At 47.9% G+C, this 13,038-nt stretch overlaps 1 protein-coding gene across 1 annotated transcript; it reads left to right on the top strand.

The window, feature by feature from the left end:
* Positions 1-2,999: 2,999 nt before the first annotated feature.
* LOC128947487 (opsin-5-like) lies at positions 3,000-10,666 on the top strand. Its single transcript, XM_054291760.1, has 4 exons — positions 3,000-3,105; positions 7,073-7,366; positions 8,604-8,935; positions 10,319-10,666. The coding sequence occupies exons 1-4, from the start codon at positions 3,000-3,002 to the stop codon at positions 10,664-10,666; spliced, it is 1,080 nt and encodes a 359-aa protein (XP_054147735.1).
* Positions 10,667-13,038: the final 2,372 nt, after the last annotated feature.

Below are 13,038 nucleotides of genomic sequence, written 5' to 3'. Positions count from 1 at the left end.
AGTAATTTTGGTATATGGTACCAAACACAACCCAGTATTCATGTCCCAAACAGCTCCACACATTGAGGCATTTTATCTTTCAAAATGAACCCCTACACAGTGGCAAACTGATAATTCAGAGCAATTCCCTTGTTCCTACAGATTCAGAATATTCTTTATGTTTTTCCCTGTGGAAAGTAAAAATAAACTCATAGGACATTCTCACTTGGAAGCATCAAGTAATTCCTCAACTCATACCCTGTTTTATGCCAACAATGGGAACTTATTTTAATATGTATGTCCATATTTACATCCAGGATGTATTATAGTTTCATGATGAGTTCATTTTTTGCTTGAAATTTCACATAACCTGTCAGAAAGGAGAAGGTATCAAATTCATCCTTCATCTGCCTCATTTCATGACTGCTTTATTAAATCAAAAGTTTCACAAAACAATTCTAAAATATGATCCCACCCCCAAATCTGGGTCTGTCAAGATGTATTAACTTGGGCTGTTGTGAACAGATCATATGGTTTGATCTGATGTGCAGGAAGATGGTGATGAGCACAACTTGCTATTGTTAAAGTACACATGAATAATGCACTGGGTTTGGGACCCGTCAGCTCTTCTGGTTTTAATCATTCATTTTCTTTTCTTCCATTTCGTAACTGGGCTGTTGATGTAATCCTACCCCATGTGAATGCTGAGCTGAGGGTTTCACAATAAATGAAATGCCATCTAAACCAGCGTGAAAGAGTCACACAGTGTAATCTAAGGTGCCCACAAGAGCTGGCAGAGGACCGGGCTCCTGATGTTGCCATTGGAGCCTCCAGTAATTAAATAATAATTAGCAATTAAATTATCAGCAGAACGTTTTAATCTTGCCCTTGGTCTCCTTGCTTGCCTGAAGAAAAGCAATATTTTATTTCAATAGAGAGAGGATGGACCATGAAACAAGTGGGAAAGCAGGAGATCTGGCTGGGACTGGGTGATATCAGGCTCCTTGAACTCAGCCCTCTGCCATGGTTTCACCGAAAAGACACATTAGGTGAGATGACTGCATAGGCCAGGAATTTTATCAAGAAAGGGTTTTATCAGAATTAAAAGCTCTATTTGAGAACTTTGAAACAGTCAGTCCTCATCCAATGGCTGCACCTTGACAATCTAAATGTTGACACTTAGGGTAAGAGCAAAACCCATGGACAACATCTGTGTCAGGGAACAAAACACTTTGTTTTCAAAGCTGATGATGTTACTGCTTGTGGGGAGCAATCCTGGGCTCATTTTAGCCAACCTGTGCCTGGGAAGGACAGGACAGTGCCTGGACAGTGCCAGCTGGCCCAGCCCAAATCAGTGCCAGGAGCTGTTCTGTGAATGTAGCAAGGTGAGCAGTCAGATTCCAGCCTCTTGTGGTGATCTGGCATTGTTTAATTTACCAATACCACGGGTTTGTATACTGGATTAAGGGACAGAATGTGGCAATTTTCTGCTTTCTGCCACAGGATTTGCATCTTTTGCTACACTAGCAGACATTTCTCCCTGTCCTGGTTCTGCCCAGGTGCTATGGAATCACCTCCAGGTCCTGGCCATGCCCCTCCTGGCCACTGTGAAATTCACCCTGTCCTGGTCAGAACCAGGACACTCCCTCAAAATGCTGTCAAATGCTAACCTCTCTTCCTTGCACAGACTGCACTGAATTGACCAAGCTGCTTGAAACTCTCCATTCTGAGCATGTTTTTGAGACATCACCTCTTCCCTTTCTTATTCCTTTTTGATAGAAGAACTTCCTGCTATGGTTAACACTGTATATATCCTGCTTTCCTAAATTGTGTCTTGCTTGTACACTCATGGCTCGAGAGCATTGCAGCAACCACCCACATTCTTTCAGCTGAATTTCCTCTGCTGAGGAATGCTCAGTGAAGGACACCTGCACTGAGCAGCTCGTGAGCAGCTGCTGGATTTCATGAGTTTGGTGGTGTCTTTGTTCCTGAACTGGGTGAGAATTAGAGCAAAAAGGAGCTGGAACAACTGTTGTGGAGTCTCCATTCTCAGAGATATACAAACCCTGCTGAAACTGAAGGCTTTTAAAGTCTCCCAGATTCCTAAATTTAGGCTGTTACCGCTATACTTGAGCACCTAAATTCCACCTAAATCACACCTGAGATGCCTCAATGCTCTTGTGAATTTTAAAATCCCTTATCACAGAATCACAGAATGGTTTGGGCTGGAAGGGACCTTAAAGGCCATCTCGTTCCAACCCCCTGCCATGGGCAGAGATGCCACCACTAAACCAGGTTGCTCATTATGACGATCTTAGGCTCAGATATTATAAGGAGAAGGAAAACACAGAGGTGAGGTGTTCCTGTGCCTGCTGGCCAAGTCAGATCTCTGGAGTGTCACAGAGTGACCTCAGAGGTTGCTTCTCTTCTGTTAGACTGCACTGGATGGAGCATCCTCTAGTTCTGCACTGGAGCAGCTCGGACATTCCTGCCTCCAGCAGACTTTGAGCCTGCTGAGCCCCTGCAGCAAACACCTTTCCTCTAACACTTCCACTCAGAGCCTCCTGCCCCAACCTCGTGCCTCCCACACTCAGCCATAAAGCTGGAAAACAAAACTTCCTTCCAACCTTCCTTCCCTTGCCTGCCTTCTCAGCCTGGCTTTATTTCCCAGGGCTGCTGATGGTTGAAGAACAATTGGGCTTTTGCTCATCTGAGGGGATTTGCATTGTGAATCTTCCCGACAAGCCAAGGAGCAAAAGGGTGGGAGAGAAGGGGTGGGAGGAGAGGTGCTCTGCCAGCCAGGCAGGCGGGGTCGCGCTGGCAGCAGCTCTGCCTGGCTCTCACTCTGCCTCCCGGCGAAAAACCCTTCCTGTCACTGCAGGCTGCTGCCCTGACACACCACAGGCAGGCAAGGAGGCAGCAGAAGGGTCCCTGCCCTGCCAGCACCCAGCACCAGCCCTCACCTGCAGCAGGCAAACCATGAGGACGAGCTCTGTGCTCCTGCAGCGCCTTCACCTTTGATGGAAAACCTTCAGCCACCTCCCCACGGGACCATGGAGGAGCAGTACATTTCCAAACTCCACCCAGTAGTGGATTATGGAGCTGGGGTCTTTCTTCTCATCATAGGTGAGTTCACAGCCTGCTGGTTTGCTTGGAGCCAGGGAAAAGGATACAGGGATTCCCTGTTTGTGCCATGGTCAGGCAGCAGAACCTGGAGGGAAATGGCAGCAATTATTTCCCCACAGGTTCTCCTGGAGTTAGTTAGCAGCCAGGATTCATCTCCGCTCTTGGATTTGGAATCTTGTTTTGATGCTGAAGAATGGCCAGCACAAATTTGCCTCTGTGGCATCACAAGTATTTGAAATAAGTTGTGTGTCACTTTCTGTGGCATCTGAGCCCTGAGAACTGAGCCAGAGCAGCTCAGTCCATGGGACTGCTCAGGAGAAGCAGCTGTGGGCTGGCCCTGGGTGGGAGAGGTGTCATTCTGCTGTGTCTGGGCAGGATGCACTGCTACAGAACAGCAAAGGGTGTCCAAATAGCAGTTCTGGGCTTTGCAGCAGCCTGTTTGCCCTGCTGCAGGCAGATTGAAAATGAAATAAAAGTGGGGATAGCTACCAGCCCATGGCTTCAGTTAAGTGTGTCCTTCCTTGTTTGCTTCTTGCATGTACACAGGCATTTGTTTTCTCCCTTCATAGATTTGGAGAGGAGTGCAACTTGTTTAGGCATGCCTTCCACCTGAATTTTTGCTAAGATTTCTTCCCTCAGCTCTCTTGAAAACTCAATTTGACATAAGAAAGTCAAGCCTATATTTTCATGTGCTTTAATACTGAGGCTCTGGCAGAAGTGCTTGACTTTAGCACTTCTTATTTCCTCTTGTTCTGCACAGCAGAGCACAACTCAGAGAGAGAAAATTCCTGTTTACAAAAAATGAAGGACTTTTTCAAGTCAGGGTGTCAGCTCCCATCACTCAGAAATGCAAATACACGGATGCAGTTAAGGCACAATGGGAAGGGGCAGCAAAGAAAGGCTGGGGGCTGTAGCTCCCCATGTTTGTGTTCCACCACGCTGCAGTCCCACACGTCTCCTAAAGGACTCTGAGGCACTGAAACGCCAGGCACAGCTTCCAGCAGGGATCCAGAGCCCTGTGAGGCAGCCAGGTTCACTGCATCCTGCAGGGACTCAGAAATAAAGCAGTGAGCTGAGCTGGAATCAGGTGCTGTATTTATCCATAGCTTTGCCACTCACTGGGGCTGCAGGTTTGTGCCCTGAAGTGATGTTTTTCATTAGGAACAAGGGCAGGGCATGGGTGGCAGCATTCACCACCAGCTGTTTGGTTACTGTCCCACGGTTATGGGTCTGCCCTGTGCCAGCCAGGCTGTGGGATGGAGGGGAAGAGCTCCCGTCAAGGGGAAGGAGAGGCTGGGCCTGGGTGTCACCTCTGAGGGCAAAGCTGCTTCCTGCATCTGGTACAAGGGCTGGGCTCTTACCAAAGAAAGTGAATTGGGTTCTTTTTCCCTCATGAAACCTGAGGATATTCTGTTTTGGGAGCCTCGCTGCAAGAAACAGAATGAGGGGCTGGAGTGACTCCAGGGAAGGGAACAGAGCTGGGGAAGGGGCTGGAGCACCAAGAGGGGCTGAGGGAGCTGGAAAGGGGCTCAGCCTGGAGAAAAGGAGGCTCAGGGGGACCTTGTGGCTCTGCACAACTCCTGACAGGAGGGGACAGCTGGGGGGATCGGGCTCTGCTCCCAGGGAACAAGTAACAGGACAAGAAGAAATTGCCTAGAGTTGCACCAGGGCAGCTTTAAATTGGATTTTAGGAGTCATTTCTTCATGGAAAGGACTGTGAAGTATAGGAACAGGCTGCCCAGGGCAGTGGTGGAGTCACCATCCCTGGGAGGATTTAAAAGCTGTGTGGATGTGGCATTTGGGGACGTGCTTTAGAGGTGGCCTGGTCAGTGCTGGGGAATGGCTGGACCTGATGATCTTAGAGGTGTTTTCCAATCCAAAGGATTCCATGGTTCCATGTTTCCATGTCCCAGCCTGTGGAGAGAGCTCTGCCCTCTGAGCCTCAGGTTGCTCTGCCCGCCAAGCCCCCATGGGCATCATCCCTGTGTGCAGACACAGAGATCTGAGAGCTCAGGAGCCCTTCAAGGGCATCCAGAAGTGGCAAGTGAAGGTGTGGGGTCAGAAAGGGAATGGAGGGACACAGGGCCTCAGATTTGTGTCCCCATTTCAGTTCAGCCTTCCTCTTGACACCTTTGAGGATTTTGTACTTATGCCAATAGATTTATTCCATTTTATTGCATGTGCCTCTATTAAGTCCTCTGTAGGCACTTTAAGTGGTACCTGTGAGCAAATGCAGCCTTCCTGCATTCACAGCCACAAGGGAACAGCACAGAATCTTTTCCTGTCTCCCTCTTCACATCTGACTTTAGAGAACTCCTTCTCAGGAAAACCTTTCATCAAAATGTTGCTCCAGCACCATGTTCACTCAAAAGAAGAGAGAAAATGAGTTGTTTGGTGAGTGTACTTCTGACACTGCTGTCACCAGCACTTTGAGGCCCTGTGGCACACCTGAATTATGTATGTGTGACAGCTCCTTTTGCAAAGCAAGCTCTGGGTCTGTTGCATGCCCCTGGCTAAACAACTCCCATGGTGCCACTTGTTGGAGCGTCGGGGTGGGATGGTCGGGATGGACAGAGATGAGAGATCTCTGCAGCCAGGTCAGGAACTTGGGGTTTAGTGCAAAGGGCCTGGGGGCAGGGCCCTGCTGGGAGCTGCCAGCCACAGCTCAGAGCAGGCCTGAGAGAAGAGAGGGGGAGAGAGGATGAGAGAGGGAGAGGGTAAGAGCATAAGGGAGTAAAATGGTAAGAGAGTAAAAAGGGTAAAGGCATAAAAGGGTAAGAGAGCGAGGTTCCTGTTACAATACCATAAATCTTCTTCTGTGCTGAATATTCTGATTCTCCCTAACCAGTCTAGTACAAGATACAAATCCTATAGCATTTACATACAGCCTATAAGAATCATTACATTACCATACAGTGTTACATTTTAAACCTTAAAAACTCCTCTTTGGGCCCCTTCTGGAAAGTTAGTAGGGTCTGCTCTGACCCTTGGGCCTGTCTGCAAGCAGAGGATGTTGTTTTATCAAAAGGGGATTACCTTCAGCTGGCCATGCCCTTGTTTTCCAGTTGTTCAGTAACTCAAAGCTTGCTTTCATTTCAATCTCGCTTATAATTTCTATATTCTCAAAATCTTTTGCCAGGCAATCATATTTATAAGGCTTTCCTGTTTCATCTCCCCCAACACCACTGCTCTCAGAGACCCCCAGAACAGCCATGCTAACTTTTAGGGACCAGCAAGGACTCTGAGCTGCCCAGGCAGCACCAGCCAGGCAGCTCAGAGCCCAGTGCTGGGGCTCCATTGGAGGTGAGGGAGGTCACACAGAGGCAAGGCTTTGGGAAGTGCAGGGGACAGGTGGCCAGGAAGGCTGGAGTGCTTCAGCAGAAAGGAGAAGGGAGGAGATTCTTTCTCAGTGCAAGAAATCCGTGGAGCTGCTAGAGTGGGTCCAGAGGAGGCCACAAAGATGCTCTGAGGGCTGAAGCACCTTTGCTCTGGAGACAGGCTGTGAGAGCTTGGGTGTTCTCTCTGGAAAAGGCTACAGGGAGACCTCATTTTGGCCTTCCAGCACTTAAAGGGAACTTATAAAAAAGACAGAAAGTGACTTTTCACATGGGCAGGCAGTGACAGGACATTCCAAACCCTGCCATGGGCAGAGACACCTTCCACTATCCCAGGTTGCTCCAAGCCTGTCCTCCTGGCCTTGGACACTTCCAGGGATGGAGAAGTCACAGCTTGTCTGGGCACCCTGTGCCAGGGCCTCCCCACCCTCACAGGGAAGAACACCTAATATCAAATCTAAACCTGCTCTCTTCCAGTTTAAAGCCATTCCCCCTTATCACTACATAATCTTGTAAGAGGTCCATCCTCAGCTCCGTTGTAGCCCCTCTCAGGCACTTCACATCCTTCCAGTGGATTTCCCAGGTCTGTTAACCGTGTGATATTCCTGTCTGTGCTGGTCCTTCCCTTTCAGCCATCCTGACAATCCTTGGGAATTCAGCCGTCCTTGCCACGGCTGTGAGACGCTCGTCCCTGCTGAAGCCGCCGGAGCTGCTCACAGTGAACCTGGCGGTGGCAGACATTGGCATGGCCCTCAGCATGTACCCCCTGGCCATTGCCTCTGCCTGGAGCCACGCCTGGCTGGGGGGAGACACCTCCTGTGTCTACTATGCCCTGATGGGTTTCCTCTTCGGGGTCTGCAGCATGATGACCCTGTGTGCCATGGCCGTGATTCGATTCCTCGTCACCAACTCATCCAAATCCAACAGTGAGTAAATCACCTGTTGTCCTGGTTTAGGGCAAATTTGGTAGAGAATCTCCAAACTGGGGCCCCTCCAGAAAGCAAACCCACTCAGCCCCTCCCCTCAACTGGTTCAGAAAGAATTCCTGGGGGAGAAGTGGAAAGAACCTGTTTATCTAACAGGCACAGTACCCCCAGCACACAAAATGAACAATATTGGATGACACCACTCTTTCACTGCTCTGAAAAGATGAAAAATTCAGAAATTCTCTCTGGGAGTGGTCACTCTGTTATCAGTCCCTCCTGTGTTGGGGCAGCTGCTGCAGCCACAGGGTGCAAACTCTCGGTGTTCCCAGGTCCCAGTCCAGAGCAGGTTCGAGTAGGGCCAAAAAAAGACAAAGGAGAAACACTTCAGGAAGAAATTTGGACTGTTTAGCTAAAGTAGCTTATTATCAGAAGCAAAAGCAAGAAGAAGCAAAGCAGAAGCGAAAGAGCAAAGTGAAAAGCAAAAGCAGCACTGTGTACTGCCCTGTCTGTGTGTTCTGCCAGGCTGATAAGAAAACCCAAACAAAACTTTCACTGTTCAGAGCCGGTCTTAAAGTCACAGAACATAATATCCAGCATAAAGAGAACACATGAATGGGAATACAAGCATCATAACGTCACCCTAGGACACCTATATTGTCACCTGGTGCTGCTGTATTCGGGCTGGGCTGCTCTGAGAGGTGCTTTGTGCAATGTGGCATCGATTATCAGGTATATAACAGCAGAATAAGCCTCAACTTTTAGTGTAGTATCAAATCCTGGTGTTCCCAGAAGGACCTGATTAAATTCTGTATGAAACAGTGAGGTTTTTCACTTCTCACTTTTACCAAGTGAAACTACCTGGAAATGGAGAGCACAAATGTTTCCTGGACCACACTGCCTTCCCTTCCTATTTGTATCCAAGCAGATACACTGGAATTTAAAAGGAAGGAATATTCTTCTGGCATTCCCGGGCTGGGACCACAGCACATTTAAGGTGAAATTGATCTGGTAAAGCTCCCTGCCTTACAAAGCTCCAGATGAGCATTGAGGGCTGTGTTCAGGTCTCACCCAATCCTCTGACACTGTTTCTCTAGATGCCCCAAGGTTAGGGACCTGCAGCAGCAGCCCAGGTGAGTCTGGAGCCACCATCCTTCTGTCTAAGGAGAATTATGACAAAATAACTTCCCTTGTGGCTGGGATGGGATCCATCCATGCTTGCTCTTCCTCTTTCTTGCAGGTAACAAAATCACCAAGAGCACTGTCTGCATCCTGATTGCTTTTATCTGGCTCTACTCCTTGCTCTGGGCCATCCTGCCCTTGGTGGGCTGGGGCTACTACGGCCCTGAGCCCTTTGGCATCTCCTGTACCATAGCCTGGAGCAAATTCCACAACTCCTCCAATGGTTTCTCCTTCATCCTGAGCATGTTCCTCCTGTGCACGGTGCTGCCTGCGCTGACCATCGTGGCCTGTTACCTGGGGATTGCCTGGAAGGTTCATAAGGCATACCAAGAGATCCAGAATATTGACAGGATCCCAAATGCAGCCAAACTGGAGAAGAAGCTGACCCTGGTGAGTTATCCCTGTGATGGGAAGAGTGTGCAGTAATCAGGAGCTGGCAGAGAGCTGGCTCTGCTCATGCACAGCTCACAGAATCATGGGATTAGCGACCTATGCAGAAATTCTGTGTGGAAACAGGATTTAAACCTATTAATATTAATATATTATTTCTTTTCCAAATATGGACTTTGAAATGAAGTTGTTAATTTCTTGTGGAAAAGCAGAATTGATCCAAGCTTTCTAGAGGCCAGTCATAGAATCACTGAATCATTATGGTTGGAAAAGGTTTCTGAGATCATCAGGTCCAACGATTAATTCAGCACTGACAGGTCCACCATTTAACCATGCCCCTAAGCACCACAGCAACACATTTTTTTTTAATATTGCTAATGACAGTGACTCCATCAATGCCCTGGGCAGTCTGTCCCAATGACTGCCAACTCCTCTTGTGAAGAAATGCTCCCTAATATCCAATCTAAACATCCCCTGGTGCAACCTGAGGGCATCTCCTCTTGCTCTAGCATCCAGGGAGTTGTAGGGAGTGATAAGGTCCTCCTGAGTCTCCTTTTCTCCAGGCTGAGCTCCCCCAGTGTAGGAGCATCAGGGCTAGGACAGTTGGGATGGACAGAGATGAGAGATCTCTGAAGCCAGGTCATGGAACTTGGGGTTTATTGCAAAGGGCCTGGGTGCAGGGCCCTGCTGGGAGCTGCCAGCCACAGCTCAGAGCAGGCCTGAGAGAAGAGAGGATGAGAGGGTGAGAGAGTGAGAGGGTAAGAGAGCAAAAAGTGTAAGAGAGGGAGCTCATTACAATACAATAAATCTTCTGTGTTGAATATTCTAATTCTCCCTAACCAATCTAGTACAAGATACAAATCCTATAGCATTTACATACAGGCTATAAGAATCATTATATTACCATACTGTGTTACATTTTAAACCCTAAAATCTCCTCTTTGGACCCCCTCTGCTAAGCTCTAGGGTCTGCTCTGACCCTTGGACCTGTCTACAAGCAGAGGATGTTGATTCATCAAAAGGGGATCACCTTCAGTCCGGCCACATCATTGTTTTCCTGTTGTTCAGTAACTGAGGGATCTCAAAGCTTGCTTTCATTTCAATCTCGCTTATAGTTTCTATATTCTCAAAATCCTTTGCCAGGCAATCATATTTATAAGGCTTTCCTGTTTCATCTTCCCCAACATCCCAGCTGCTCCTCATCAGACGTGTGCTCCAGACCCTTTCCCAGCTCAGTTCCCTTCCCTGGACACACTCCAGCCCCTCAATGTCTCTCTTGTCACGAGGGCCCAGCAAGCACAGCTTTGGCTGTTGCACTTCAGGTGTGTCCCACAGGCATCCAGCCCTGTCTGTCCAGCTGCAATGAGCTCTGTTCCCTTACAGATGGCCGTGCTCATCTCGGTGGGATTCCTGAGCTCCTGGACTCCCTATGCAGCCACCAGCTTCTGGTCCATCTTTAACTCCAGCGACTCCCTGCAGCCCGTGGTGACGCTGCTGCCCTGCCTGTTTGCCAAGTCCTCCACGGCCTACAACCCCTTCATCTACTACGTCTTCAGCAAGACGTTCCGCTGCGAGGTGAGGAAGCTGCAGTGCTGCTGTGCCTGGAGGGTTCCCTACTTCAGCTCTGACAACTCCATGGAGAATGCCGTGTCCACCATGTGGAGCGGGAGGGACAACGTCCGTCTGTCTGCGGCGCCGAGGGTGCAGAACCCGGCGGCTGCAGCTCCCTGAAGAGCAGCGGTGGGGTCAGCCTGGCCTCACCCCCAGGGATGCAGCAAATGAGGTTGTCACTGCCTATCTCATGTCATTGCAGAGGTTTAAGTACGTATTTTTAAGCAGCTCTCAAATATTGTCTGTAAGCCTCATAGAAAAAAAAAAATTAAAAAATCTATTTTTTCCCCAAGAAATTCCATTTTAGGGGAAATAGATTTATGTACCAAACATAAAATCATGTAAATTAAACTTATTTTCAGGTAAAAAGAGAATTATTATTTTTGTTGGCATTTTTTTCCTATAGTTTTGCCTTTTTTTAATGCAATCTATCTGCCAACTGTTGGCCTTACCAGTAAAACAGCCATCAGTGAAAACCATAGGTTGCACACAGTGTTACCAAATAAACACAGCTGAGTGTGTGGTTTTCCAGCAATTCAGACTGAAAACCATTTGGGGAGCAAGAAATGTTCACTGCCAGGAAAAGGTGGGAATGTGGCTACTCCCAAAATGATACGGAGATCTCAGGTTCCATGGAGATCTCAGGTTCCATAGAGATCTCAGGTTCCTTGTTGTCTCAGAGGTGCAGCTCCAACTCCTCCAAGCACAAGTCCAAGGAGCTGAGCAGCCTTGGTTGGATGAGGTTTGGTGAGGTGGCAGTGAGTGAAGGATGTGTGTCCCAAATGGCACAGGGAAGGGAAGGGAAGGGAAGGGAAGGGAAGGGAAGGGAAGGGAAGGGAAGGGAAGGGAAGGGAAGGGAAGGGAAGGGAAGGGAAGGGAAGGGAAGGGAAGGGAAAGGAGCTCTTCTGCCACAGAAGCTGTTGGAGCACTTTAGGATGGGAATTGTTAAGGTTGGAAAAGACCTTTTAAATCATGTCCAACCACCAACTCATCTCCACCGTATTCAGCACTAAACCATGTCCTCCAGTGCCACATCCACGTATTTTGGGAACACTTCCAGGGATGGTGAGTCCATCACTTCCCTGGGCAGCCTGTTCCAGTGCTTTACCCTTCCTCTGCAGCTGCTCTCTGTACAGGATGACACAGGGCATTCTCCAAGTGACCTTCCTAGCAGGGACACCCTGCAGATGTAGTCCTGGCTCTCATGGCTTCCAGGGAAGCTCCTGAGATCCCAAATTCCCCCCTGGCTAGAGCACTGACATGACTGCAACTGAGAACAGAGTTTGCTGATTCAGTACAACCATCACACCTGGCCTGTTTGGTTGTTGTTTTAAGTTTTGAGAAGGTAATTTATGATCACATTACAATTCCATGGTTATTTCCTACCCAGCCCTGGACTGTGCTGTCTTTTCAGGATGCAAGCACTGAGTTCAGGAGTGAGTCTGGGCACCTCATGTTTGCAATCACCACTGCAACCACCTCAATACAAACAGAAATTTGATCTCAAAACCCCAACAGGTCAGACCTCTCACATATTAGGAGTTATCTCACCACTCACACACGAGGTTTACAATGCAGACACTCAACCTGAGCCAGCCACCTTTGGCTTCTCTCTTTCCACTGAAGATAAATGGAGCTCCCTGGTTAGATGATGACATAAAGTTAGATAACACAACTAAAACTCTGATTTGTATTAAAATAAGTTCAATTTCAATGCCTTACTTTGAAAATCTTGTAGGCAGCCTCTGGCTATTGAGGCATAGGAATAACTTACAGATTTTTTAGAGAAAATTTCTGTTAATGGTCAATTTTCCATCTGTAAAATTAAATGTGACTCACTTCAGGACAAAGATCAATTATTTGAGAGAGATCATTATTCCAGAAGTTAGAGCACAAAGATAACACTGCAAAGGCTTGGATTCCACCCCATTGGTTTGCCAGTAACACTGTGCAACTTACTTGGGTTCTTCTCTCATCCACATAACAGATACAGTTTTGCTGCTCATGCATGTAAAACACAAATTGTTTGATGAACAACTTCATAAAATCACAAAACACCAAATCAGAGAGTGGTTTGGGCTGGAAGGGATCTGAAAGACCATCTTGTTCCAACTGCCTTCCACAATCCCAGGTTGCTCCAAGCCCCATCCAACCTGGCCTTGAACACTTCCAGGGATGGGGCAGCAATAATATAACTCTCTTTATAAAGCTATAGGTAGATAAACCATCACTTTTGAATTTCATGGCTGAGTAAGATACAAATGGTGTAGATGGCAGTAGCCTGTATAGGAGCACTGTGCACTGTGCCCTGTTCCCATCACTGCCCTTCCCTGAGAAGCCACCATTTCCCAAACCAAAGTGCTGCTGGGGTCAATCCCATCTCTGCTGAATAAGTGATCCTGCCTGAAGACTTCTTGATCTACTATAACAGCCAAAAAAATTCAAAACAAGTTCTCTGCATGCAAAAGAGATCAGGCAAAAGAGACCATCCA

Source organism: Melozone crissalis, unplaced genomic scaffold, assembly GCF_028551555.1.
Source record: "Melozone crissalis strain CALT ecotype California unplaced genomic scaffold, PUWL_Pcris_2 ptg000106l_1, whole genome shotgun sequence".
NCBI lineage: Eukaryota > Metazoa > Chordata > Aves > Passeriformes > Passerellidae > Melozone > Melozone crissalis.
Note: the sequence above shows the minus strand (reverse complement) of the source record. Positions and strands in the feature narration are given on the sequence as shown.